The following is a 772-nucleotide window of genomic DNA, read 5'->3' on the forward strand; positions in this document are numbered from 1 at the left end:
GAGGCGGGCGCGCGCCTCGGGGCAGTGCGAGCGCAGGTGGAGGCGCAGGCTGGCACGCTGCCCTGCCCGATGGCCGCAGTAAGGGCAGGTGAGGGGGTAGGCCCCAGTGTGGATGCGCGTGTGCAGGGCCAGGATGCTGTTGAAGCGGAAACGCTTGCCGCAGATGGGGCACGGGTAAGGGCGGGCCTCGCCTCCCGACCCCCCTGGCCCATTAGAGTAGCGCTGCAGGTCCAGCTCCCCGTTGAAGGCCAGGGCGTCAGCTCCGTCGCAGGAAGAGGAGGAGGATGGGGAAGGAAGGGCCACGCTACCTGGATTGGCAGAAGGCAACTGGTAATCTGCACCCTGGAGGAACAAGGAGAAAGAGAGAACTGAAGCTTGGGGAGAAAGGGTTGGTAGGCACCTGCTTTTTAAAACAATTCTCCCCTATTTGATGACAGTTTGCTTCCAAAGGAAAGATCGATTGCTCCTTCCAACAGCAGGAGGCAGAGCCGTATGTCTTTTCACAGCGCCACCTGCAAACCAGTGGCTGAAATGCAGCCTGCAGGGGAAAGGAGGGAAAGAAAAAGAGCTTCCTTTCCCTCAATCGAAGCAGAGACCTGATGCCTTCCCCCGGAGCAGCCTACAAGCCAGCCACTGAAACCAAGCCAAATCACATTCCTCCCTCTAGGAAGAGGGACTGCGCTGCTTGTAATCTGGAAAAGGTGTGAACAATCTTCCATCCGGAACTAGGCGGTCAGATCTGTCCTACAGAAGGAAGGAAGGAAGGAAGGAA

At 58.3% G+C, this 772-nt stretch overlaps 1 protein-coding gene across 1 annotated transcript in view; it reads right to left on the bottom strand.

Moving 5' to 3' along the window:
• ZNF219 (zinc finger protein 219) overlaps window positions 1-772 on the bottom strand; it is an 11821-nt gene that overhangs the window by 10191 nt on the left and 858 nt on the right. Inside the window, exon 2 of the mRNA XM_015410424.1 lies at window positions 12-342. Within this exon, the coding sequence (XP_015265910.1) occupies window positions 12-342 (331 nt within the window). The remainder of the gene's footprint in view (window positions 1-11; window positions 343-772) is intronic.

This window comes from Gekko japonicus, unplaced genomic scaffold (assembly GCF_001447785.1).
Source record: "Gekko japonicus isolate JY-2015 unplaced genomic scaffold, Gekko_japonicus_V1.1 scaffold2021, whole genome shotgun sequence".
NCBI lineage: Eukaryota > Metazoa > Chordata > Lepidosauria > Squamata > Gekkonidae > Gekko > Gekko japonicus.